The following is a 25,535-nucleotide window of genomic DNA, read 5'->3' on the forward strand; positions in this document are numbered from 1 at the left end:
CAATACAGATAGGAAAAGAAGTGAAACTCTCGCTGTTTGCAGATGACATGATCCTCTACATAGAAAACCCTAAAGACTCTACCAGAAAATTACTAGAGCTAATCATCAAATATAGTAAAGTTGCAGGATATAAAATTAACACACAGAAATCCCTTGCATTCCTATACACTAACAATGAGAAAACAGAAAGAGAAATTAAGGAAACAATACCATTCACCAGTGCAACAAAAAGAATAAAACACTTAGGAGTGTATCTACCTAAGGAAACAAGAGACCTATACATAGAAAACTATAAAACACTGATGAAAGAAATCAAAGAGGACACAAACGGAGAAATATACCGTGTTCATGGATTGGAAGAATCAATACTGTCAAAATGGTTATACTACCGAAAGCAATCTATAGATTCAATGCAATCCCTATCAAGCTACCAACGGTATTTTTCACAGAACTAGAACAAATAATTTCACAATTTGTATGGAAATACAAAAAACCTCGAATAGCCAAAGTAATCTTGAGAAAGAATAATGGAACTGGAAGAATCAACCTGCCTGACTTCAGACTCTACTACAAAGCCACAGTCATCAAGACAGTATGGTACTGGCACAAAGACAGAAATATAGATCAATGGAACAGAATAGAAAGCCCAGAGATAAATCCACAAACCTATGGACACCTTATCTTCGACAAAGGAGACAAGGATATACAATGGAAAAAAGACAATCTCTTTAACAAGTGGTGCTGGGAAAACTGGTCAACCACTTGGAAAAGAATGAAACTAGAACACTTTCTAATACCATACACAAAAATAAACTCAAAATGGATTAAAGATCTAAATGTAAGACCAGAAACTACAAAACTCCTAGAGGAGAACATAGGCAAAACACTCTCCGACATGAATCACAGCAGGATCCTCTATGACCCACCTCCCAGAATATTGGAAATAAAAGCAAAAATAAACAAATGGGACCTAATGAAACTTAAAAGCCTTTGCACAACAAAGGAAACTATAAGCAAGGTGAAAAGACAGCCCTCAGATTGGGAGAAAATAATAGCAAATGAAGAAACAGACAAAGGATTAATCTAAAAAATATACAAGCAACTCCTGCAGCTCAATTCCAGAAAAATAAATGACCCAATCAAAAAATGGGCCAAAGAACTAAACAGACATTTCTCCAAAGAAGACATACAGATGGCTAACAAACACATGAAAAGATGCTCAACATCACTCATTATCAGAGAAATGCAAATCAAAACCACAATGAGGTACCATTACACACCAGTCAGGATGGCTGCTATCCAAAAGTCTACAAGCAATAAATGCTGGAGAGGCTGTGGAGAAAAGGGAACCCTCTTACACTGTTGGTGGGAATGCAAACTAGTACAGCTGCTTTGGACAACAGTGTGGAGACTTCTTAAAAAACTGGAAATAGAACTGCCATATGACCCAGCAATCCCACTTTTGGGCATACACACCGAGGAAATCAGAATTGAAAGAGACACGTGCACCCCAATGTTCATCGCAGCACTGTTTATAATAGCCAGGACATGGAAGCAACCTAGATGCCCATCGGCAGACAAATGGATAAGGAAGCTGTGGTACATATACACCATGGAATATTACTCAGCCATTAAAAAAAATTCATTTGAATCAGTTCTAATGAGATGGATGAAACTGGAGCCCATTATACAGAGTGAAGTAAGCCAGAAAGATAAAGACCATTACAGTATACTAACACATATATATGGAATTTAGAAAGATGGTAATGATAACCCTATATGCAAATCAGAAAAAGAGACACAGATGTACAGAACAGACTTTTGGACTCTGTGGGAGAAGGCGAGGATGGGATGTTTTGAGAGAACAGCATCAAAACATGTATATTATCTATGGTGAAACAGATCACCAGCCCAGGTGGGATGCATGAGACAAGTGCTCGGGCCTGGTGCACTGGGAAAACCCAGAGGGATGGGGTAGAGAGGTAGGTGGGGGGGGGGGGGAGTGGGGTGGGGAGTACATGTAACTCCATGGCTGATTCATGTCAATGTATGACAAAAACCACTACAATATTGTAAAGTAATTAGCCTCCAAGTAATAAAAATAAATGAAAAAAAAAGAAAGAAAATAAAAAAGCCATTTTGGGAAATGAGCAGAATTTTTTATGCCTGTAAGAAGGAGTGCAATTCCAGAGAGAAAATCATGTAGGAACACATAAACTGAGTATAAGACTAAAAACATTAATAACAATGGAATTCTGTATAGTTAGCAGTGTTGGAGGTTCCTACAAATTGTTGAAAATTTTTCTGAGACATGTAGATTATAAATATTTGTTGTATCTTCTATGAATTTAATTTTTAATCTCTAAAGTCTTTTTATGGTCATTGGTTATCATGGGTAATTAAAGTTCACTTTTACGATTTTATAAAATATACAAACTATATTTTCTTTGTCGGACGATGAAGCACAAACCTGTCTTTGTTGACAAGCACAACTGCAGTGCTCTGGGTATGGAGTGGAAGGGAACCTGATTACAGTGCATGTGTCCTGAATAGTAGGAAAGGACCTGAAGCTATACATACAGTTAGGTCCTAAACCCATAGTTTCTGGTAAGATGATTTGCTCTGAGAAATGGAGTAGTAACTGGAGGGAAGAGTATGACTTCAAAGAAGAGTTCTTTAAGATGGGGGTTACTGGAGCATATGTGTAAACTTTAGCAAAATTTCTGTAAAGAGATGCTGTGGAGCAGAAGCAGGTAATTCTAATACCTATTTCTTTGAGTAGTAAGAGAACTTGGTTCAAGAGTACTTAGTGTAGTGTTTGGTCTCTCACGGCCACTTTTTAAATTTTAACAATGAAAAATAACTCAGCCATTTAAAAACGAGTGAAATTCTGCCATTTGTAGCAACATGGATTGTCCTGGAGAATATGATGGGCTCTTCCAAAGATTAAAAACACTACGTGCAGCTATGCTAGTCAAGCTGGTAGTGGAAGATGACGAAGTTCTATGTAACTACTCCCCCTTTCCCTGCGATGTATGATGCAAGTCATAAGCAGAGAGTCAAGGTGTGAAATGGTATTTTTAGGGAATAACAAACAAATTCTATTGGGTGAGGCAATGGGATACTACATTCCTGGGAGTTAAGACTGAATACTGCAAAAAGATAGCATTTCCAAATCAATGTATGGGTTAAATACAATCACAACAATATACCAGTGGGGTTTTTTGGACAGTTAGCAGATGATTCAAAAATTCATCAGGAAGAATAAACCGATGATAAAACCTAAGAAAATTTTGGTGAGGAAAAATGGAAACAGAGACTCTTTATTGACCAGTGGAACTAGAGAACAGGAGCAGAAACATTCTCTACTGCTAGAGTCATAGGACAGCATGTAGTCAAGCAACTATAAATACAGCAACAGTAATAATAAACACATGCTATGGAAAGGTGATTAAGAACACTAGTAAGAAAACCAGCTATTTAGAAACAGAACTTAAAGCTCATCATTCATCATATACCTAGATAAACTGCAGATTAAAAAGTCCAATGTCACTTACAAAATTATTAAGCAAATCTAAAAGAAATTTGAAAATATTTTCTGAACAAAGAATGGGAAATGTAAGGATCTACAAACAGCTACAAAAAAAAAACCTCATTAGATGAAGCAAAATAAGTAATATAAATGAAAACAGCTGTTACATTTTCACTGATATATTTAATAAATAAACAAAGCAAGTTCAAATGATAAGACAGCTTCATAAAGTGTACAATAAACAGGCACTTCCAGCTCAACATTATGACAGGATGGAAAGGGTTTCTAAATTACTTATTAGCAATCTGGCTCTTTATAACAAGAATTTAAAAAAAGTTTCTTGGCTTGCACCCCACTATTTCCACTTCTACAATTTGACATAACATAATATATACCCTTATGTAGGAAAATTTGGAGAGACAAAATTAAGTGTAAGGAAATCCTAAATATATTATAGCAGATTGATATGATGACATTATGTAGTCATTTGAAATGAAGTTTTATTAAGAATATTTACTAGTTAGTCATGTAATAGTTAGCATGGTTTACACAGAAGGCAATGGCAGCCCACTCCAGTACTCTTGCCTGGAAAATCCCATGGGTTTTCCAGGAGGAGCCTGGTAGGCTGCATTCCATGGGGTCGCGAAGAGTCAGACACAATTGAGCGACTTCACTTTCACTTTTCACTTTGATGCATTGCAGAAAGAAACGGTAACCCACTCCTGTGTTCTTGCCTGGAGAATCCCAGGGACGGCGAAGCCTGTGGGCTGCCATCTATGGGGTCGCATGGAGTCGGACACGACTGAGGCGACTTAGCAGCAGCAGCAACAGCAGCATGGTTTAAGCACTTTGCCAAGCTCTGGTCTAAGTGCCTTATCATCTTACTCAAGACTCCCTAAAACATCATGAAATCATCATGAGTTCTGTTAATATCACTGCTTTTCAGATGAGCAAACTGAGAAACAAACGGTTTAGTGTTCAAAGATGCACAGACGATAAAAGGGCTCAACACTCTCTCTCTCCCTGCTACTGTCTCTCTTTATCCCTACACTATAATGTTCCTTCTTCACAGGAAGAAGTTCACCAAATCTTAAACAACAAAGAAAGAACCTTAACCAAAATGTACAAAACTATTCAGTAAAATACATATATGAAAAAGCAAAAAATAGAAAACTTAAGTGATTTTGGCTTCTTTATCAAGTTTCAAGTTTTCTGTTTTTATGATGAATGTGGATTAGTTCCATAGATTATTATATTTGTATTATCATTTATCTTAATAGATGCAGCAATCTAAGACAGTTTTTATAAAGAAAGAAAGTTTTTCTGAGTTTTAACAAAGCATTGCCTCAAAAATAATCTCAACTATGTGACACAAGGTGTTTTTGGAGCTTCTCAACTGGACAGATTTTAGTTCCCAGTTTTTGTTATAAATCTTCCCACACTGATACATTGAATGATAAAAATAAAGCATATCTAAACTAATAGATATGCTTCCCTGGTAGCTGAGATGGTAAAGAATTTGCCTGCCAACGTGGGAGACCTGGGTTCAACACCTGGGTCGGGAAGATCTACTGAAGAAGGGAATGGCAACCCACTCCGGTATTCTTGCTTGGAGAATTCCATGGACAGAGAAAACTAGAGGGCTACAGTCCATGGGATCGCAAAGAGTCAGACATGACTGAGCGACTAAATTTCATTCTAAGCTAATAGAAAGTGAATTATATTTGGTAGTCTTCCTTTCCTGTGGACATAGACATATACATATACCTAACATGCAATTATTTTGATGTTTCAAAGTAGGTCTGTATGTATGTAAATTATATATTTTTTAAAATCAAGCAAATACACATCACATGACTCTCACTGCTATTGTATCTCCAGTCTTAACTTGAAATCTGAGAATTTCCACATTCTATTTTATTCATTTCTATAATTTTAATTTCAGGCAGTATAAAAATGTACCATTTAGCTTTTTTTAATCTCAATATAAGGGCTTCCCTGGTGGCTCTGATGGTATAGAATCTGCCTGCAATGTGGGAGACTTGGGTTTGATCTCTGGGTCAGGAAGATCCCCAGGAGAAGCGAATGGCAACCCACTCCAGTATTCTTGCCTGGTGAATCCCATGGATAGAGGAGCCTGGAGGGCTACAGTCCTTGCAATTGCAAAGAGCCGGACATGACAGAGTGACTAACAATTTCACTTTAATACTTTCAACATAAGTATTTGTACAAATACAGTCACAAATTGATTATTCTTTCCAACTAATTGCTTGAACAACCATCTGCCTAACAAGACAAGAAGCCCAAGATATCTTCTGAAGATATTTCTCTCTACAACTAAGAATCCAGTTCAAATGGAAGCGTCCTCCTCTGATTTTAAGAGGCTGTTGGAGCTTGCTCAGCCTGTTATTAGCTATATCATTATCACGGCTATATGATATTGAAATTGAAACTTAGTCTATCATGTCTGCAGCCATGAAATGAAAAGACACTTGCTCTTTGGAAGAAAAGCTAAGACAAATCTAGACAGCATTTAAAAAGCGGAGACATTACTTTGCCCACAAAGTTCTGTCTAGTCAATCTATGGATTTTCCAGTAGTCATGTATGGATGTGAGAGTTGAACCATTAAGAAGGCTGAGCACTGAAGAATTGATGCTTTTGAACTGTGGTGTTGGAGAAGACTCTTGAGAGTACCTTGGATTGCAAGGAAATTCATCCTAAAGGAAATCAGTCCTGAATGTTCATTGGAAGGACTTACCCTGAAGTTGAACCTCTAGTTCTTTGGCCACCTAATGCAAAGAGCCAACTCATTAGAAAAGACCCTGATGCTGGGAAAGATTGAGGGCAGGAGGAGAAGGGGATGAGAGAGGACAAGATGGTTGGATGGCATCACCGACTCAAACGACATGAGTTTGAGCAAGCTCCGGGAGAAATGGTGAAGGACAGGGAAGCCTGGAGTGCTGCAGTCCATGGGGTCACAAAAAGTCAGACACCAGTGAGTGACTGAACAACTACCACATATACTTAGTGGTTGTGTCAGGAGGTGTGTCTATAGTATGCATTTTCCCAGGACCCTCCTTAAAGCCCCCATAACCTCTTTATTCCTCAGGCTGTAGATGAGGGGGTTCAGGGCTGGGGTGACAATCGTGTAGAAGACAGAGATGATGTTGTCCTGCTTGGGGCTGTGGAGGGAACTGGGCAGAACATACATGAATGTGGCAGCTCCATAGAACATCCCGACCACAGTCAGGTGGGAAGAGCAGGTGACCAGGGCTTTCTGCCTCCCTTCATTTGAGGGCATGTGGAGCACAGTAAGTAGGATTAGTGTGTAGGAGGAAACAATGGCAGAAAGGGGGAGCAAGAGGAAAGTCACACCTGTCACATATACCATGAGTTCATATCTGGAAGTATCTGCACAGGCCAACTTCAACAGAGGTGGGATCTCACAAAGCAGGTGGCTGATCTGGGACATGCAGAAAGGGAAGTGCATGGTGTACAAGGTATGTCCTAGAGCACTTAGGGAAGACAGGACCAGGATGTGGCCACCATGAGCCAGCAGACCCTCGGCCTCATGAGGACCATGTAGTTCAGAGGATGACAAATGGCCACATACCTGTCATAGGCCATGAAGACCAGTAGGAGGTCCTCTGCACCACCGAGGGTCAGTGCCAGGAACATCTGAAGGGCACAGCCCCCAAAGGAAATGGTGTTTTCACTGAGCAGAAAATCCATGAAGGCCTTGGGAGTGACAACAGATGTGAAGAGGAGGTCCATGAGAGAGAGCTGCCCGAGCAGGAGGTACATGGGCACATGGAGCTGGGCATCCATTGTGATGGCCAGGAGCAGAAGGCCATTGCTTGTGACAGCCAGCATGTACAGGACTGTGATTGTAGCACAGATCATCTCAGGAGATGCACTGTCATTCAGAATCCCCATCAATATGAAGCCACTTCCCAGGGTGGAGTTCCAGTGCTCCATTCTGTGTTGTTTCTTTAGTTATGTAGAACCAGATGGTCTTGACGAAAGCCTTTCTAAGGGAGATTACCCTAGTTTTGTGTTGTCTCACTTCATTATGGAATTACCAATAAGAATTCCATGGGATGATATCTTTTCCTCTTGGTAGCTAGGTTTGCCTTCTGTCTTCTGAATTTATGAATCTTTTCATTAAATTATTATAAAGTATCCTATAAATTAGAAATAAGCATATTGGTCATAGCCTGTCATCTTTAAACAAGATAACCAAGAGAATGAACCCAAGCAAATATCTTTGTAAATAGATAAAATCATAGCTATCTTCCCAACAAAAAAATACTCTGCACATTGGATTTTAATTCAGTTGCTTTTCTGCTTTAAATTTCCTTGGGATTCCAATTCTGTTTTCCTGCTCCCCTAGACATCTGGCTTCATTTTCCAGTCTCATTGTTCTGAACAGTTTTCTCAATGGGGAACCTCTTGGCTCTTGGACCACTTGGTCTCTTGTGTTCTTGAACTGTCCTCACATCCTTGATGAGCATACTGCTACTTTACCGAAGGGAAGAGGAATTCTGTGCATGACTGAATCACTGGGATAGTATAGATTTTGGAGGTTCATATTCAGGAACAGTACAAAAGATGTTTGCCTATTTTCAGGTAATGATAAGATGTTTGTTCAGGAGGAATGAGGATAGAAACGAAGGTGATGCATGAGATTTGAGAAGATATGATAAGGTATTTGTGTTTAGGGTACATGATAGAAGGGGTGAGTTATAAAAGAGGGGGATTTATAGAAAAGGTCCAAAGCCATCCCATCACTTGAAAGTCAAAGTAAGATCTTGAACAAAAAAAGAGATCCTCTATCTCATAGTATTAGCTGTGTGAGGAAAGACGCTGGTTCTGCTGAGCCCTGAATCTATGTGGAAGTACTGGTGGAAAGGTGTGAGCAGGAGACCAAGCGGTGTGTGGAACAGTGCTACTTAGTTTTCAGAGTCGGACGGAGGACTCAGGCGGCACTCTGGAAAAGAAGAGAATAATCTACCAAATATTTCATCTTTCCTTTGTATCCTCTGCTCTGACCCCTCTGTCTTCAGTTTATGTCACCAACGTCGTCAACTTAGGGTTGGGACCTTTCAGTAGTTGGATGATAAAATCCTAAAATTAGAAGGCTTTTCCAATTGATCTAGTTCCTTTCATTCACTCCATAAATATTTACTAAGCGCTTACAACAGACCAGGCACTATATTTGATGCTAGGGAAATTGCATGGATGTAAAAAGCCCATTACCTAAACACCTACACACATCTACTGGCAATGAAATACAAAGGAAAGTATAACATACTACGAGTCTAAGTGAAGTATCAGGAAAGGAAACTTTATATGATCACTTCTATGTCACTTATACAAGCTACAGGCTGCAGATGAATATACGGTGGCTAAGGAAAAAGGGGTCAGAGTGCAAAGCAGAGAGAGGAGGTTGCACTATAAAGGTCAGAACATTGAAGCAGTACAAGCACAAGTATCCTCCTTGCACTTGTGCCACAGTGAAGTCTAGGCAAGAAGTCAACCAGAAAATCATCTTCTTGTAAAGCTGTTTCATCATTCTTTGGGGTCTGAGATCTTTCTCTGGCCTCATAAAACCAGGTCTATATGTTGAAACTAAGAAATACTGACTGGAAGAACTTCTTTGCCCATTGGCAGCAACAAAAACACAAATTCAAAGACAATTCTTAGTACTGTTCCTAGTATATATATGACTTGAAACACTTTCCTTTAATTAAAAAGATGAATGGATATATTAATAAAGGGAATAAAATAATTAACTGGTTATATTTATCCAGATTTATGCTCCAGGAATTTGGACAGGACTTAAAAGAAAAAGCAGGACTTAAGTAAAGTGGTGATTCTTAGGACTCAAGATCTTTTCTATCTGTCTTCCTCCCCTTGATTCAGAGCCCTGCTCTCCCTCCTTCCATTCTCTAGTTTGTCTCCACTACAGTCATCTGAAGATAAATGCCAGAAAACATATAGTGTGCCTACACAGGATGAGCCCCCTTCTGGAAAACTGCTGGTGATGGGTGAATACCTCAGATCAAGGGAAGAGACTAGAAACCGAGATTAACAGAGGGGCATTGCTGAAATTATAGGAAATGGTCAGACAAAGCCAATGAAGAAGATGGAGTCAAAAATTTGGAATCACATCTTTATGTTATTACTCTGTATCACTGTTAGCATACTTTAAAATAGTCATTGACTTCAACTAGATTTTCCTGTAGCATTGGACTTTAATATCAAGCAGGCATAGATCGAACAGGCACGTAAACTGATTTTAGATCATCCTCTTTTGAGATCCCAGTCTTTTATGGGTACACATCAGACGGTCTGAGGCCAGGATAATCTAGGTCTAAAGGTAATGCTGAGACTTTTACCAGGATGCCAGCATCAGGAAGTATAGGAACACAGGTCTTGCCAGCGGAACAGATCAATTGTGGGTATATGTAAGGGTACCTAAAGTATAGAAGGGAATGGATGAGTTATAATGGCTGAGAGACTGAGAATCTAAGAAGCAGAGCAGTGAGGTCTTGACCATATATCTCAAGACCCAGATTCCACTCAATTTTCTTGAAACAAAGAAAGAGCCCTTACCTCAGATGGGGAGGGGTTCAGCTGCCTGAGTACACCTACTGCCCTGGGAGTCATTTGAGGGATGAAGATGTTCAAGAAGATGAAGAAAGAGGTGATGGTTCTTCTGGCAGGGGAGAATGTAGGCAGGTGTACAGCTGTGACTGAAATCAGAGGTCAAAGACACCTCCAGTCACATTGCCAGTCCTCTCTGGGGGTGGAAATGGATGCCAACGAGAAGATGAGGGCCTAGGGCAGGATCCTGGGGAAGCAAGGAGCTAAATCTCTATGCACTTCTCTTGTCCATTCTCTTTGCAAGAAAGCCTTCAGAGCCTTGGCATCATTCTAACTGAATTCTTGAGTCCAGGTACTCAGACTTTCAGGTATTTCTATCTTACTAGGAGCCATAAAAAAAGATGAGAAGGAATTTGACTAAAAAGGTATAAAAGGAGCTGCCCAATGGAGATTCTACACCAGCCTCACTGTCCCTGGGGCAACAGTGAGCTGGGGCCCTGTCCTGGGGGAGGTATCATGGTCTCATCCCCTCAGCTGACATGACCTCCCCTGAAAATGCTGCTCCAGGAAACAAAATTTTAATGACTCTCCCAGGCATGTCTCCTGGCCTCCAACTCCAGCAAACTTTACCCACAAAATGAGCTCTGAGGCCTGAGGGCTATGCTGCCCTCATGTGGATTTACCGAGGCTGTTTCCAAAGTCCTAGTAAATAGACAGTGTCAGTGAATGACCTAAGGAGCAAGGGCCCCTGGTTAGCTCTCTTTCCAAATTACAAAGTGTATCTTGTGGGTTCTGTAAATGCTGCGGCTCCCCGTCTCCCATCTTGTGCCTCTAGCCTGGGCCATTATCAGCCAGAGAGAAATGAACTTTGCAGTGCTTCTGTTCATATCAGGCCTTCCTTCCTTGAGCTTTAGTTAGTATCAAACTGATTTATTGAAACTTTCTAGACTTTTAAATTTTTTGTCTCTCCCTTTTTCTTTCACTAATTCATGAGCACACCTGTGTGCATGTTCCTGCTCTCAGTTCAAGTGGACTCAGCTGCTTCTAAGATAATGAATGATACAGCACCTGCCTCTATCCATCACTGCTTCAGTTCAGGCCATTCCCTCACCCAATTTTTTGCCAGGTCCTCCTCATTCTTTAGTCTGTCTTTAACCACTTATTTTTCCAGAAAATTCTGAAACTGCTGCTGAAGTTATATCTTTTTTCTTTCAATTTTAAGCAAATGAAAAATACATTTTTTATGTTCTGGTTATAAAAAGAATATGCTCAAGAAAATTACTGCAGAAGTACAACAAAAGAAATAAAATACAAGATTTTTTATTTTTCTCATAAAAAGAATGTACCCAAAAGAAGGTTTTACACATGTGAAATGTAAGAGCACATTGTTCACAATTAAAAAAAAAACAAACTGGAAACAAGCTTTATGTCCACCAACAGTGGAATAGATAAATATTCACACAAAAGAATATCATGCAGCAATCAAAACAAACGAACCAGAAGGACATACAACAAAACAAATAATTCAGCAATTTAATATTAAGTGGAAAAAAGAGCCCTAAAGATTATGTATCATGGTACTTCATTTATAAGGTTAAAAACTCAGATAAATTTTTTTTAATTGGCGGATAATTGTTTTACAATGTTGTGTTGCTTTCTGTTGTACAACAAAGGGAATTAGTCGTAATTACACATATGAGCCCCCCTCCCTGCTCTCATCCCACCCCTCTGTGTCATCAGGCTGGGCTCCCTGCGTTATACGATGGCTGCCCACTGGTCACCTATTCCACACATGATACTGTATATATGTCAGTACTACTGTCCTAATTAGTCCCACCCTTCCCTTCCCCAATGTGTCCACAAGTCTGTTCTGTATGCCTGTGTCCCTGTTTCTGTGCTGCGAACAGGGATTTTTTTTAAATAGAAAGTACGGAACACTTTTATAAGGAATAGGAATAACCTTTATAAGGTTAAAAACTCAGATAAAACCTTTTTAGAGGAATACTTGTGGGTTCAGTAAAAACTGTACAGAATAGAACAAAAGAGAATGACGGACAAAGGATCTGGAATAACCAGTTACTACACTGAAGGGAATCAGAAAGAAGGATACTGTACTGAATTATTGAAGTATATAATTCAATATTAATACTTATTTATTTTTCTGAATTACACTATTATTAATTATTTGGGACTTAGTCATATTATATTAGAACTGGAAAGGAATTGAAATATTATATAATTTAATCCCATATTGATTTTATAAGTGGACTTATAATAGGATTCTTGCTGCCAACAGGAAATGACTAGATCATGGATAAAAAATGAATAACAAAACCACTGTCTGCAGGCACCTATCCAATGTCTCTTCTTCTCTGATAAGCAGTCTTTCAGTTCTAATCTTTTCACTATCCTTTTGCATTTGTCACTATTGAGTACTTCTCATTTCTTCAGTCTTTTTCCTTCATATATTTATGACACACCACTATAGCCAGATTCCCTTTACAGATCTTGGATTTTTATTAATTTTGTCATTCCATCTTTCAAGTTGGTTTTAATCTGGATGTTTCCAAATGAATGATTTCAGAGATAGAAGTCCCATAAGCACAATAGCAAGCAATAATGAAGATAGGGAGTGACTGGAAAAGGTGTTGTCTTAGACTGTATGTTCGGTGAAGGCCCTAGTGAGCTGACAGTTTTGTTGAGAATGAACTGTCAATGTTGAGTACGAGTTAAGTGCACCAAGGCTGATTAGCAGAACATTTCAGATGCAGGGAATATCCAGTGCTAGTGACTGGAGGTTGAATGCACTTTTCTTTTTAAGGAAGAAAAAGAAAGTCATTGTGGCTAGAAGAGAATGAATGTAGACCTGCCAGACATTTTAATAAAAAAGCTCAGTGTGAGTTAATTAAGAAAATTACAGAGATTAAAGCATTAGTTAGATAATATGATCAATAAGATTTCTTTAGACATTGAAATTAAAAAATTAAAAAAAAATTTTTTTTTTAATTGTGATCCTGTGTTCATGTAGCTTCTCTTGTGGCTCAGCTGGTAAAGAATCTGCCTGCAATGCAGGAGACCCAGGTTCGATCCCTGGGTTGGGAAAATCTCCTGGAGAAGGCAACGGCTACCCACTTCAGTATTCTGGCCTGGAGAATTCCATGGACTGTATAGTCCATGACTAGGTGACTTTCACTTACTTAAAGTTATGCAGATTGCCAAGTTTAATTTTCCATTTAATCATTGTCTTTCTCCTAAAAGGAAGGCATGACCACGCAGTTTTCCATAGTGGCTGCACGAATTTACATTCCCATCAGCAGTGTAGGAGGATTCCTTTTTCTCCACACCCCCTCCAGCATTTGTTCTCTGTAGACTAATTTTTAATGATGGCCATTTTGACCAGTGTGAGGTGACTTCTCATAGTTTTGATTTGCATTTCTCAAATAACTAGCAATGTTGGGTATCTTTTCAGGTGCCAATTGGCCAACTGTCTGGTGGCACTAGTGGTAAAGAATCCACCTGCCAGTGCAGGAGATTCATGAGACCCAGGCTCAGTCCCTGGGTCAAGAAGATCCCCTGGAGTAGGAAATGGCAACCCACTCCAGTATTCTCACTTGGAAAATTCCATGAACAGAGGAGCCTGGTAGGCTACAGTCTATAGGGTTGTGCTCAGATGGACACGACTGAACATACACACGCACAGTGACAGTGACTGTCTTCTTTAGAGGAACGTCTGTTTACGTCTTCTGCTCATTTTTTGAATGGGTTTTTTTTGTTTGTTTGTTATTGAGTTGGTTGAGCTGTTTGTGTGTTTTGGAAATTAAGCTCTTGATTCCATCATTTGCAAATATTTTTCCCAGTCCATAGGTTTTCATTTTGTTCATGGTTTCCTCTGCGGTGCAAAAGTTTGTGAAATATTTCTTCTTTATTTAGCTTTTGAAAGAGTTACCTCTTAAAAGAGTTATATTTGTGTTATCTTGTGAATTTCAAGTTTTTTTAAGAAAGGCATTAAGTTACTCATATTTTGAGGTTCTGGGCACACTGTTTTCATAGGGTAGGCATTCAGTGAATATTTGTAGAGAAAAAAATCAACTGAGGTAAACAAGGCAAGGAAAGAAAAGAATGAAGCTAGTAGAGCTATTGTATATCACAGTGCTCAAAGTACTTTTTCAAAATGTCAAAAATCATTGCCTCTGAATGTTGACTATCTTCCAGCCAGTTTGCTCAGAGCTCCCTTCACATCCTTGTTCCTCAGGCTGTAAATTATGGGGTTCAGCATTGAAGTCATAACTGAATAGAACAAAGAAATGACCTTATCCCTTTCATTCATTGTCTTGGAATTGGGTCTTATGTAGGCAAATATTCCAGAGCCGTAGTAGAGAACCACAACAGTGAGATGGGAGCTACAGGTAGAGAACACTTTGAGCCTCCCCTCCCCTGACTGCATCCGGATCACAGTGGAGATAATATGCCAGTACGAGACCAGGATGAGGGAGACAGGAGCTAGGAGAACAATCACACCCATTGAAAAGAGGGCCATTTCAGCATTGTAGGTATCTGCAGAAGCCAGCTTCAGGAGTGCAGGAGGTTCACAAAAATAATGATTAATTATGTTCTGTCCCTGGTAGGGGAGACAGAGTGTAAATGCACTGTCCACTGAACATACAAATGCCCCACTGATCCAGGACACTGTGGCCAACTGGACACAAACCCTCTGGGTCATGAGAGTAGAATAGTGTAGGGGCCTGCAGACTGCCACATAACGGTCATAGGACATCATCGCCAGAAGAGCACACTCTGTACACCCTGCTAGGAGGAAGACAACTATCTGCAGTGAGCACCCAGCAAAGGAAATGGTTTTCTTTTTTACAAGGAAGTGGATCAACATCTGGGGAACGATGCTTGTAGAGAAACAAAGATCAACAAAGGACAAGTTTTTGAGGAAGAAGTACATGGGAGTGTGAAGTCGAGGGTCAGTTTGGATAAGGATTATTATGAGCAAGTTTCCAAAAACAGAGAGAAGGTAAATGATCAGGAAAACACAGAACAGCAAGATTTGGATCTTTGGATCCTGTGAAAGTCCCAGCAAGGTAAATTCAAGCACAAAAGTTTGGTTTCCTTCTCCCATTGATGTATATCCCTGTTTACCTGTCATCAGAAGGAGAGCAGACGCATTCTGAATGTTTGATTTCACAAGCTTTATAAACAAGTGCAATGTTAACAAGTGTACCTTGGGGACTATTTGCTTTCAGCTGCTTCCTACAATGTGCCAGTTAGCATCAGAATGCAAATGGTCACTTCCACCAATTTATATAGCTTTTTAAGCCCAGTTTTCCTTGCTTGATCCACTTGGTTGTCTGAGTATCACAGTCTATACAGTTTTCTGACAACTCCTGACAAGGTAATTTACATATTGCTAAGTTACTGTGAAAATATGTTACAGGTATTGTCTTTGTTTTGATTTCATTTCTTCACTTCAAGAAATATTTTGTACTTGTGAGACTCAGCCGTCTAAGAATGAGATGAACTTGTTTAGTCAATAAAAACCACTCACTTTTTATATTTCAAAATTAAAAAAATAGGGGTCAATGTCAAATTTGTCCATAATACTCCCAAAACATGGCTTGGGAGTTCCAACAGATAAATCACTGTTATTAATTCTTGCATTTTTCCATTGTGTTTTTATAAAGAGGCTTAAGTAGCAATCCAAACAGGACAAGGAAGAAAAGAGGAAGTTATGACCATGGACTATAATCCTGACCCTTGTACAAACATTTCACATGATAAAGAGGAACTTCTGAACTGAATATTACACAGCCCTGTCACACAATTTCAGCTCACCCCAGACCTCAGGTTTAGCCATGGTGGACAGTTCTGACTCCCCTGGCATCACAGACAATTTACCTCAGGGACCCCCTGCTGTCTTTCAGCATTCTGCCACAGTGTTGGAAGCATGGGTAAGTTAATGTCCCAGAGGCAACCTTTAACCAATGGACAATGGGAATTGATGAATTAGTGCACCAGACATTTCTGGGAGGCTCCTGTATGCTTCTTAGAAGTTGAGCTCTATATAGTTAAGCCCCCATTGTTTATTACTCCTACTGTTATTATTATTTCCTCTAAAGAGCTTTTTTAAGAGTGTTTTTCCTAATCACCATCCCTCATGAAGCCATCCCTGGGATCAGTTTTCAAATAAACTGTACCCAAGCTCTTTTCTCAGGCTCTGCTTTCAAGGACCTAAACTAAGAGAGAAAGTACAGAACCTGATGTGGAAGCCTAATGAAGGCAATGCTGATAGGCTGCCTTCTGCAGCCGGGGAGTCCCAGCTGTGTCTGCCGATAGTAAATAACACGTCCTGGGTGCTAGCAGGGCCAACGCGCATCAAGGTCAGTTTGAGTTTGGTACCACTGGTGACCATACAATTACCATAAATTTACTTTTAACATTCAGGTTACTGGATTAGACTTGCAACTTAGAAGATTTTGTGAGAGATATAGGAGCCTAACTATTGTGTCAAGGATCTTGACAAGTATACTGGGTACTAGAGCATGCTTTCAAGTTGTGGTGCTAGAGAAGACTCTTGAGAGTCCCTTGGACTGCAAGATCAAACCAGTCAATCCCAAAGGAAATCAACCCTGAACATTCATTGGAAGGACTGATGCTGAAGCTGAAGTTCCAATACTTTGGCCACCAGATGCAAAGAGCTGATTCATTGGAAAAGACCCTGATGCTGGGAAAGACTGAGAGCAAGAGGAGAAGGTGGCGACAGAGGATGAGATGGCCGGATGGCATCACTGACTCAATGGATATGAGTTTGAGCAAATTCCAGGAGACAGTGAAGGACAAGGAAGCCTGGCATGCTGCAGTCCATGGGATCACAAAGAGTAGGACATGACTTAGTGACTGAACAACAACAGAGCATGCTACTACTAACACTACTAATAATAATGAAAAAACAAAAAACAAAAAAGCAATGGTATCTTATAGATTTAAATTACTGAAAATCCATTTTAGGGCTGGCTTCAGGTGAGGTTCTATCCAAACCCTCAACATGTTTCCTTATAGTCTTCCACATAGTCCTCATCCTAACTATGAGGGATGCACGATTTCTTGCTCTCATCTAATCAGAAAAATAAAGTTTCTTTGCAACAGCTTTCTCATCAAAGGTACTAAGATAAAGTCTGATGTGGAATAGAGTCAGATTCCCTGCAAAAATATGTATCCCCAAAAGAAATCAGGAAATTTTGAGCAAAGAAAAAAGGATATTAAAAAGATAACCAACAAATATCCAATTCACCTGTACATCTTCCATTTTGTTTTATAATACATGCCAGACTCTAATGCAAAAAATCTGAGAAATAGAACACAAACAGTGACAAAACATAATGGAAGAGAAAGTACAAAGAATTCTTTTTTGGTCTTGGAATGAGAAAAAAAATAATCATGATACCAAATCCATTAGCCATGAAGAAATAGGCATCTGATCACAATTGTTGCCTTATTTACTCAACAGGTAATTATCAAGTGTCACTTTCTAAAATAAAATTCCCCCAGAAATCACATTACTTTTAAACAACCATTAACAAAGGCAAGAATCTTCATTTTTGTCTTTTGGAAGTGATAATACAATTTGAATTTCTTTTCTTATATTTGATTTTGATTTTGCCTTCCTTTATGATAAACAAATATGTTAAAGCATCCTTTATATTAAAATGCACACAGACACAGATACACAACAGCCTTTCTTTGGTTCTACTGTCCTTTCTAGCCATTGCCTAATTTTTCTCATTTTGCTGCCAAACTTTCCAATCATTCTCTTTCATTGCCAAATATATGCATGACTGAAAGTTCCCATCCATTTTCCTTTTTAATTATTTTCAATATAATTCCTACTCCTGTGATTCTACTGAAAAACTACTATTCCAAACTCTCCCATAATTTGATACTCAACCCTTTTGGGTGCATTCTTCATTTCTCTGTTTTTGACACTGTTTGGTAGTCTTCCTCCTTGAAACTCTTTTCCATTGGGTTCTGTTAAATCTATATATAATTTCCTGAATCTGAAGTCTGTATTAATTTGATTTTGTCTCATATATATTTCAGCTGTTAGGTTAAGTTGGAGACACAGGTTAAATTTGGCACAACAAATGCCAAAGTTTCTTATTACAGCCAATGCCTCCACAAATCGTGGTCTCTTTTCTTTACTTTTTCCTTGTGTCTTTCCAATATTCCCATCATAACTAGGGAAAATTATTCCTCTCAAGTTCCCTGCCCTAACCCAACTAAGGTCAACCTCACCACTCAGGATTTTCTCGGTGACTGTATAACAGAAAAATGAAAATGTCAACATAAATAGGTGCAACTGCTCACCTCTTCACATCCTTACATCCGTGTAATAATCCACCCTTTCCTCTCAGCAGAAGAGTTGTCTTAGCTATAGTAAGGGGACTCCCTTGTGCTTGTAATGTCAAATATTTCTTCTCTGGTTATTTTTCCAACATAACCTCTTTTTGTTCTCCTTCTACTTTCCCCATCTTTTGTGCTACTGGTTTCTCCTTTTAACAAAGGAATTTTATCTGTTTCTTCTCCTCTCTAAGCTTCTTGAGATAATATTTTTAATCTCTCCAATAAATCTATTTGCACAATTCAAAGAGACCTTTCAATGCTCAAGTATATTAATTGTGCTTGTGATTGTCTTGTGTGATCACTCAGTCATATGTACAACTATGAATACTCTCAAAGCCGTATTCTCCCTTGCCTTCTCTTAGACCTTTTTTCTCCCGATGACACCTACTTTTCTTTTGCTTATCATACTTTTCTTTTGCCCATCATTTAGTATCGGCATTTTCCTCTTTTCTTCACTTTCTGAGCCTATAGACTCTCTGCGAGATCTCACCTACTCTTCTGACCTCAGCTATCATTTAACTGTTGATGGCTTCTAAATCTCTCTAAGCAACTGAGTCATTTTCTTTCAAAGTTCTGATTCACATATCAAACTTCCTACTGAACCTCACTGACAAATTCCTTTTATATATAATAGAAATAATAATAGCAATAGTAATGATTATCATTATGATGTTACAGTGATGGAATAAGTCTTGTGGACAGACAACTTGATTTGGACCTGAGCTCTATAGGTCATATAGAGCAAGTTATTTATGCCACATAAGCTTTTGTTTCTGCATCTATAAGATAAGGATATTAGTATTTATTACAGGAATTAAATTAAATTATTTATAAATACACAGTTATTATTTGGTGTACATTAGGTTTAATTATCTAGAATAAGTGTAAATATTCATGACTTAATGCACACATATGGACCAATTACTTCACATACATTTTCTTGTTTAACTTTTAATTTAAGATAGCCAAACTTGAAACTATGATCTCTTTTTTTTTCTATAAATACTCCTTTCTTTCCCTTATATTGGTAAAACTACTAAGACAGATTTTCAGATTGAAAATTGGAGTCCTTTTCTCTTTTTTTTTCCTTTTTTTTTTTTTCCTTTCCATCAATTGGACAATTTAAATAGTCACTGACTTTATCTCAGGAGATCTCAAATCTCTCTCCTCCTCTCAATTGCTAATATCACCAACCTATTTTCTGACCTCATAATTTCTACTTATTATATCTCTATGACTTCTCTGCCTCCTTTATTGCTCTTTCAAACAATAATCTTCAGAAAATGCTAACTGTATCATTTTCAACTCCCCATTAAACCAATTTAATAATTCTTCATTGTTTATAGACTTAAATCTAATGTATAATCAGGTTCTAGAGCATCTCTGCTTGACTGGGAGATGTCTGCAAGGTCACCTCTCCTTGCTCGCTAACTCTCACCCGTGACGTTCATACCTAAAGGTACGTGAACCTGTGCCTTTGCCTGCACCCTTTCCTCTATGGAACTTCACTTCTTACTCGATCAAGGAGATATACTGCTTGTCATTCTCCACTATCCTCCTCTAACGGCTTCACCCAAGCTTCCATGCATGCCATTAAGCTGAGGTGCTATTTTCCATTTCTCTGTTTCTCTAGGTTTTATCCTGACAACTATTAATACATCTTTTCTATCACATAATATATACTTGCTTTCAAGTCACTCCGGTTTTTTCTATTTTGTTTTTTTTTCATTTATTTTTATTAGTTGGAGGCTAATCACTTTACAACACCACAGTGGGTCTTGTCATACATTGACATGACGTTTTTTTCTATTTTGAAGAGAAATACCACCAGCTATTTTATCCCCACCGCTTGACACAGATAAGTTTTTCAATAAATATCTGTTGGACAAATCAATAAATCAATATGTGCATGTTTATCCCATGTGCATATTATCACATATACAAATTTACATATATTTACACTCATATACCTAAACATGAATACTCATACAACTAGAAACAATAAAATGAATTAATATCTATTAGCATTGGTACCCACAGAAATGACCAGCAAGAAAAATAAGGCATGTGCACCTGGGCTTGGGAGTAGGTAAAGTTGTAAAAACAAAAGATTTTTTCTTCCTTCCTTGAGTTCAAGAAGAAGCAAATATTATAAATTGGACAAACCCTTTACCTTCCATAAGACAGAGATGCTAGAACAAGGTTGTGGGTCTTATGGTAACAGAAGTCCTCAAGTAGTTGTTGTATTCATCTCCAGATCCAAGAACTTTCAAAATTAAAATAAGAAAACAGGTTTCCTGTAACTTTACACCTGTGGTAATAGGAAAAGTACAAGGGGATGAGAACACAGAGTCAGCCAAGGACAGGGGGTATGTGGCAGGCTCCAGCTCTCAGAAGATAAGGTTGTTGTGGGAGATTATCATCCGACAGATTTCAGGGTAAAATCCTAAATTTTTTTTTCAGTGTAGAATCTGATCCCTGCCAGCATCTTGAAACAGGATTTCTATGCTGGTTCTATGTAAGGAGAGTTAAAGAGAAGGCCGCCACAAAAAGAAGAAAAAGAGAAAGAGACAAAGGAAGAAAGGAAGCGAGGAAGGAAGAGAAGGAGAGATCAAGGTAGGCGGCACTGAAGAGAAAAAGCCAAGTCTCTCCAAACCGCAAAAATGTCTAAAAGATGCAGCCTCCTCTGACCTGCTGGGCTGAGCACACAGCAATGGAGTCAGTGGAGAGGGCGTCAAGGGCTCAATACAGGACAGCGAAATCTGCAGTTTGAAGATCAAAATCCCATTTGGCATTTCTCGCTGGATTTTTATTTCCCCATTCTAAATCTTTGCCAACCACTAGTCTCAAAGACCTGAACCTAAATTCTCAAGGGCTTGAACAGTGACTTTTCCTGGGAGGAAGTCATTAAAATTAAGGTCCTGAGAGCTGACATAAACAATGCATTCCCATGAGTCTGACTTTGTAAGATATTCTGAAGCCGCTTATATTATGTTTGTAGACGCAGATTGGAATCTTGGTGTCTCCCCTGATTTCAACTTCTATTTAACAGAGACCAAACTTTAAATGGACATGTCGAATACAACATAAGTACACGTGTTATTTAACCTAGTACTTCCATTCCTAGATACCCAACAGAAATTAAAGCCTCTGCTTATACAAAAGCTTGTAACTGTTCTTATCAGCTTTATTCAAGCTAGCCAAAAGCTTGGAAAAAAACCAACTGTGCATCAACAGATGAATGCACAAATAAACTAGCGTATCCTTATGGAGCATCCATTTAACAGAATAGTACTCAGGAGAAAATAGAAAATAATATTGATAAATGCAACATCATGGTTGAATCTCAAAAACATTGTGCTGAACAAACGAAACTAGACTGGCTTAAATGAAAGAATGGCGGGGGGCGGGGGGGATTGTAAAGTCTTTGAAGCAATCAGAGGCCAGAGGTCACAAGACCATAAAATAGTCAAAAATAAAAGTTGAGATCTCCAAGAAAAGATAAACCAAGTTGATCGCCAGTGGCAGAGCCACTATTATTTTATGTGCACTTGAAAAGAATGTGTATTAGATGGACTATTCTTTCTATATCTATTAAGTTCATTAAGTCAAATGTGTCATTTAAGGCCAATATGTATTTACTGATTTTCATAAATTAGTTTGAATAATTTGTACATTGATGTAAGTGGGGTACTAAAATTTCCTACTATTATTGTATTACTGTCAATTCCTTCCTTTATGTCTGTTCATTTTTGCTTATACATTTAGTTCTCCTATGTTGGGTTTACAATATATCCTCTTGGATCTTCTCTTTATGACAATACAATGACTTCCATTTTAATTTGTTGCTATCTTTGTTTTAAAGTCTATTTTGTTTCATATGAGTATTGTAATACCAGCTTTCTGTTTCCATTTGTATGAAATATCTTTTTCCCCATGCTTTTACTTTCAATCTTTGTGTGTATATATGTGAGAAGAGTCTCTCATAGGTAGAGAATATAGATGGGTCTGTATTTTTTATGCATTAATTCATCCTATGTCTTTTGATTGGAGCATTTCATTGTTTCACATTTAAAGTGGATATTGATATGTACGTACTTTATTTCCATTTTGTTAACTGTTTTCTGGTTGTTTTTGTAGTTCTTCACTACTTTTTCTTCTCTTGGTCTCTTCCTTGTGGTTTGATTTTTTTTTAAGTGTTTTGTGTGAGTTCCTTTGCCTTTATTTTTGGTGTATCTACTGTAGGTTTGTAATTGGTGATTGCTATTAGGTTCATGAATATACATTGTTGTTGTTCAGTCACTAAGTCATGTTGAACTCTTTGCAATCCCACAGACTGAGGCATACCAGGCTCCCCTGTTCTTCATTATCTCCTGGAGTTTGCTCAGATTCATGTTCATTGAGTTGGTGATGCTAACCATCTCATCCTTGCCGCCCCTTCTCCTTTTGCCTTTAATCTTCCCCAGCATCTGGGTCTTTGCCAGTGAGTCACCTCTTCATATCAGGTGGCCAAAGTATTGGAGCTTCATTTTCAGCATCAATCCCTCCAATGAATATTCAGGGTTGATTTCGTTTAGGATTGACTGGTTGGATCTTGCAGTCCAAGGGACTCTCAAGAGTCTTCTCCAACACCACAGTTCAAAAGCATCAATTCTTCAGTGCTCATTCTCTTGTATGGTCCATCTCTCACATCCATACATGACTACTGGAAAAACTGTCTCTTTGACTATATGAACCTTTGTCTGCAAATTGATGTTTCAACTTTTTAATATGTTGTCTAGGCTTGTCCTAGCTTTTCTTCCAAGGAGCAAGCATCTTTTAATTTCATGGCTACAGTCACCGTGAATACACACACACACACACACACACACACACACACACACACACACATGTTTATTTTAAGCTGATAATCAACTTTGAATGCATTCTAAAAGCACTACATTTTTACTGTTCCTAATGTTACATGTTTTTAACATCATATTTTGCATCTATTTTTGTGTGTGTGTCCCTTAACTGCTTATTGCAGTTATAATTTTACTACTTCTGTCTTTTAACCTTCATAGTAGTTTTATTAAGTGGCTTATCCACTACCAATGGATCTCTACCAATGAGATTTTTTTCTTTTGTTTATTTCCTTATTTCTAGTGATTCTTTCTTTTTTTCTTTTTTCCACTTGAAGATTTACTAACATTTCATGTAAGGCCAATTTAGCAGTAATAATCTTTTTCACTTTTTGCTTGTCTGGGAAACTCATTTATCTCTCCCTCAATTCTGAATGATAATCTTGCCAAGTAGAGTATTCTCGGTGGTAATTTTTTTTTTTTTCTTTCCAGCACTTTAAACACATCTTGCCACTCCCTTCTGGCCTGCAGCTTCTTCTAAAAAATCAGCTGATTTTTCAGTCTTCACTGGTATCAGTCTTATCAATATTTCCTTGTATGTAACTAGTTGTTTTTCTTTGCTGCCTTTAAATTTCTCTCTTTATCTTTAATTTTTGCCATTTTAGTTATGATATGTCTTTTGTGGTTCATTTCAAGTTTATCTTGTTTGGGACTCTCTGTGATTCCTGGACCTAGATATGCTTCCTTCCCCTGGTTAAAGAAGTTTTTAATCATTAGTTTTTCAAATAAGTTGATCTCCCTTTTACTCTCTCTTATGCTTCTGGGACTCCTAAAATGTAAATGTTAGTTTGCTTGACTTTATGACTTCAGGGATCTTCACTTAAAAATATTTTTTCCATTATGCTACTCTGTCTGGATGAGCTCCATTGCTTTGTCTTAGAGCTCACAGATTTGTGCTTCTTCATCCATTCAGCTGCTGAACCCCTATATTTTTCAGTTCAGTTTTCACTTTTGTTTGGTACTTTCTTATATTTTCTTTCTTTGTTGATGTTCTGATTGTGTTCATCCATTCTCCTTCATTTTTACAACCATTACTTTGAACTCTTATCAGACAGGTTGTTTATCTCTGCTTAATTAAAGTCTTTCTGGAAATGAAGGGGCTTCCCACATGTGCCCAGCATGTGGGCCCAGGATGTGCCCCACCTGTTGTGGCAGGGCTGCAGCTGCAGTGTGGGTATGGGTGGAGTTCTCTCACTCAGGCTAGCTAGGACAGGAGCTGCTGTGACAGAGATAAACAGGGCTTTCAGTGAGGGACACACCCAAGCTCTAGCAGATTTCCAGGGGAGTACCAAAGTGGCCCCTAGCATTAGCAAGATAGGATGGATAAGCTCCCAAAGTGGTGCTTCCCAGAGAGGACTCACCAATTGCCTGCTTCTCTGACAGACACTTTAAGATTAGTAAATGAGGCTCCTTCTCTTTTGTTCTAAACATTTTTCCAACTGGTGTTTTTGTGTATGTGTCGAGTTATAGCATAAATGAATCTAAGTCTTTTAAGAGAGAGCTCTTCACCTCCTGCAGTTCCAGGGCTTTCCTGGATATAATCCCCATTAGTTTTCAGGGCCAGACATGTAGGGGGCTTGTCTCTTCTGTGTGGGATCTAAGGGCTAGGGACGCCTTGGCAGGACAGCTGGAGCCACAGTGAGCATAGGCCTGGGGCATGATGTGCCATTATTGTAGCTATGTGTTCCGGCAAACAAACTCACTCAGAAGGAAAATGCAGATAGGGGAGTGCAGTTTTTTACACCAGAGGGCCCAAGGCAGAGTCTCCTCTTAGCCAAGGACCCCAACCAGTTTTTGTGAAAACCTTATACACCCTAAGCGTACGTGCTCAAACCCATCTCCCCAAATTCCTTGAAACTAGTCTGGACAAGGTAAAAGAGAGATACAATCAAAGTTAACCCATGATTCATGAGTCATAAGCCTAGATAGTTAAATAGTAGACATTTATCAATAGGCCTGTGGTCATACCCCCATAAGCATAATGGGATTTATGACTCTGTTCTGTTACAGAGATAATTAGCATATTCTTTTAGGCGCCGGAGAGTCTAGGTGCAAGTCCTGAGGCTCCTTCATCCAGGGGGTCTGGGTT

The 25,535-nt window shown here is 38.6% G+C and overlaps 3 protein-coding genes across 3 annotated transcripts in view; 1 reads left to right on the top strand and 2 right to left on the bottom strand.

The window, feature by feature from the left end:
- The window catches only part of LOC122694965 (interferon-induced very large GTPase 1-like), a 1,416,129-nt gene that overhangs the window by 1,093,881 nt on the left and 296,713 nt on the right, over positions 1-25,535 (top strand). The gene's annotated exons all lie outside the window — the stretch shown is intronic.
- LOC122695206 (olfactory receptor 2AG2-like) lies at positions 6,583-7,511 on the bottom strand. Its single transcript, XM_043904814.1, is given in 2 exon segments — positions 6,583-7,064; positions 7,067-7,511. Coding segments are annotated over 2 exon segments (927 nt in total).
- Positions 14,344-15,285, bottom strand: LOC122695332 (olfactory receptor 2D3-like). Its single transcript, XM_043905099.1, has one exon. The coding sequence runs from the start codon at positions 15,265-15,267 to the stop codon at positions 14,344-14,346; it is 924 nt and encodes a 307-aa protein (XP_043761034.1). The 5' UTR covers positions 15,268-15,285.

The sequence above is a fragment of the Cervus elaphus genome, chromosome 1 (assembly GCF_910594005.1).
Source record: "Cervus elaphus chromosome 1, mCerEla1.1, whole genome shotgun sequence".
Lineage (NCBI taxonomy): Eukaryota > Metazoa > Chordata > Mammalia > Artiodactyla > Cervidae > Cervus > Cervus elaphus.

What these genes read in the sequence shown, in the direction of transcription:
- LOC122695332 (XM_043905099.1), bottom strand. Translation starts at nt 15,267, where the DNA reads ATGGGAGAAGGAAACCAAACTTTTGTGCTTGAATTTACCTTGCTGGGA.